Source organism: Mesitornis unicolor, unplaced genomic scaffold (assembly GCF_000695765.1).
Source record: "Mesitornis unicolor isolate BGI_N332 unplaced genomic scaffold, ASM69576v1 scaffold32604, whole genome shotgun sequence".
Classification (NCBI taxonomy): Eukaryota; Metazoa; Chordata; class Aves; order Mesitornithiformes; family Mesitornithidae; genus Mesitornis; species Mesitornis unicolor.
The window spans coordinates 409-2,307 of NW_010179917.1; the positions used below are offsets into that span (position 1 = coordinate 409).

At 63.9% G+C, this 1,899-nt stretch overlaps 1 protein-coding gene across 1 annotated transcript in view; it reads right to left on the reverse strand.

Annotated features, from left to right (window-relative positions):
• Positions 1–582, reverse strand: part of LOC104539421 (artemin-like) — a gene marked incomplete at its 3' end in the record, with an annotated part of 984 nt that extends 402 nt beyond the window's left edge. The window contains exons 1-2 of the mRNA XM_010182941.1: positions 517–582; positions 195–384 (exon numbers count right to left, since the gene is read on the reverse strand). Of these exons, the coding sequence (XP_010181243.1) occupies positions 195–384; positions 517–582 (256 nt within the window). The remainder of the gene's footprint in view (positions 1–194; positions 385–516) is intronic.
• Between the last annotated feature and the right edge of the window lie 1,317 nt (positions 583–1,899).

Sequence of the window (1,899 nt, forward strand, 5' to 3'; positions counted from 1 at the left end):
TGCCCCCCATCCCCAGCACAAACCATGGGTCCTCCCCGCCTGGCCTCAATGCACAGAGGCAGCCTCACACGGGCTGGGGGTCCCCACAGCAGCTCCCATCCCACCTGTGCCCCACGCTTGTGCCCAGGACAGGGTTCCTGTGTGTGACACCGGGCTCCCCTACCCCAAGGTGGCATCCCTGCCCCAATACACACCATACAGCTGGCTCCAGGCAGCGGCAAGTGGTACCTCCACGCCGTCCTCCCCTGTCGGGCTGGCGGTGGCCATGCCCCGCGGCGTTGGGGCCGTGTCCAGCGTCTCGTTGCAGTGTGGCGTTCGCAGGGTGCCAGCAGCCAGCCCAGCCAGCAGTGAGAGGATGGCAAGGAGCCCCCACAGCATCCCCTCCTGCGACAAAGCACAGCACAGCGGGGTGAGCCCTGGCCAGGGTCCCCACACCAGGGACGAGGCTCCATGAGCTGGGGATGGGGACAGGGATGTGTCTTCCCGGCCATGGAAGCCAGTCAGGCCTGGACTCACCTTGGGCTGCGGGTGCGTGCTGGGTCCTGCAGGTCTCGGCTCTGGTGGCCCTGCTCGCTGCTCCATGCTGGCTGCAAGTGCAGAGGTGAGGGTCAGTGCCCATGCAGAGGGGAGGAGGTTGACACCGAGCTGGGAGCTGGAACTCCTCTCCCCTGTCCCTGCCAAGTATGTCAGCCCCTGCCAAGCATGTCATTCCCTCCCTCCCCAGCACCCTAAAACACCTCCTGCACCCCATGCACGACTGGCTTCTGTACCCTCCCCACGCAGCCAGGCACTCTCGCCACCCTGCGCACCCCTTCCCGGAGATTTGGCAGCTGGTGTGGCCCAGCCTTCGCCCAGCATCAATCCTCAGGGGGACGCAGTCGCTTCCTTGTGCGAGCGGCCTGGGATGCCAGGCTGGGCCGTGAGGCAGCGGCTGGGGCTGGGAGCGCCACGGGGGGGTCCCTTTCCCATGGCCCTTCCCTGGGAATGTTTTTCTTGCTCATGGTGGGAGCCTGACCTTGGAAACTCCAAATCCATTAGCACAGGATCCTCGGGTGCAGCCACCCCCTGGCCTTGTGCTGGCTCCCCATGCCACTGCCTGCGCCAAGTGGGGACACGCAGCCCCAGAGCAGCCCGGGCAAGTGGGGTCCCGAGGGACAGGAAGGCCAGGCAGGTCCCATGGGGACATGGTTGGGTGCAGGGCACCATTCTGGGCACACTGTACCTCATTCACCCCAACACCACGGCCCAGAATCTGCTGCCCTGACATGCACAGGGGAATTCGGCCCCTGCCATGGTCCCAGTGGAGCAGCAAGCGTGGTGTCAGGAGAGCGGTGTCCCCTGGGAGGTGCAGGGGCAGCTCTCAGTCTGCAGCCACATGTTGCACCTCCTTCCTCAGTTTCCCTGGGGTGCGAGAAGGCCCCTGTGCCCCAGTGTCCCAAGCCAGGATATCCTAGAGGTGGCTCCCAAGGAGGCTTTAACCCTCCTTGGCCCATCTGCTGTAGAATGGGGCTGTCTCTCAGAATGGGGCTGTCCCCTTGGAGCTCAGTGGCATCCTGTATAGGGACATTCCCTGTCCCCTCCATGGCTTTGCCCCAGCATGTCCCAGGTGCTTCCATAGCAAAGCTGGGATGGGACGTGCTCAGGAAAGTGCTCCTGGACAAAATTTAAAGAGACACGGATGGGCACCACTGGGACAAAGAGACAAAATCAGTTTCCCTAGTCCTTCCAGCATCTCAAGGGATGATCCCCAAGTCCCGATTGCCGCATCTGATGCCACCCTGCACTGGCCATGCCGTAACAAGGGGCTGTGATGGACACTGCCAGGTCCATGTGCCTCCTCCGGGGGTCGTGCACCGGGAAGAACGCGTCCCCGGTGCAGGCAGGGCTGGCACTGGCCTT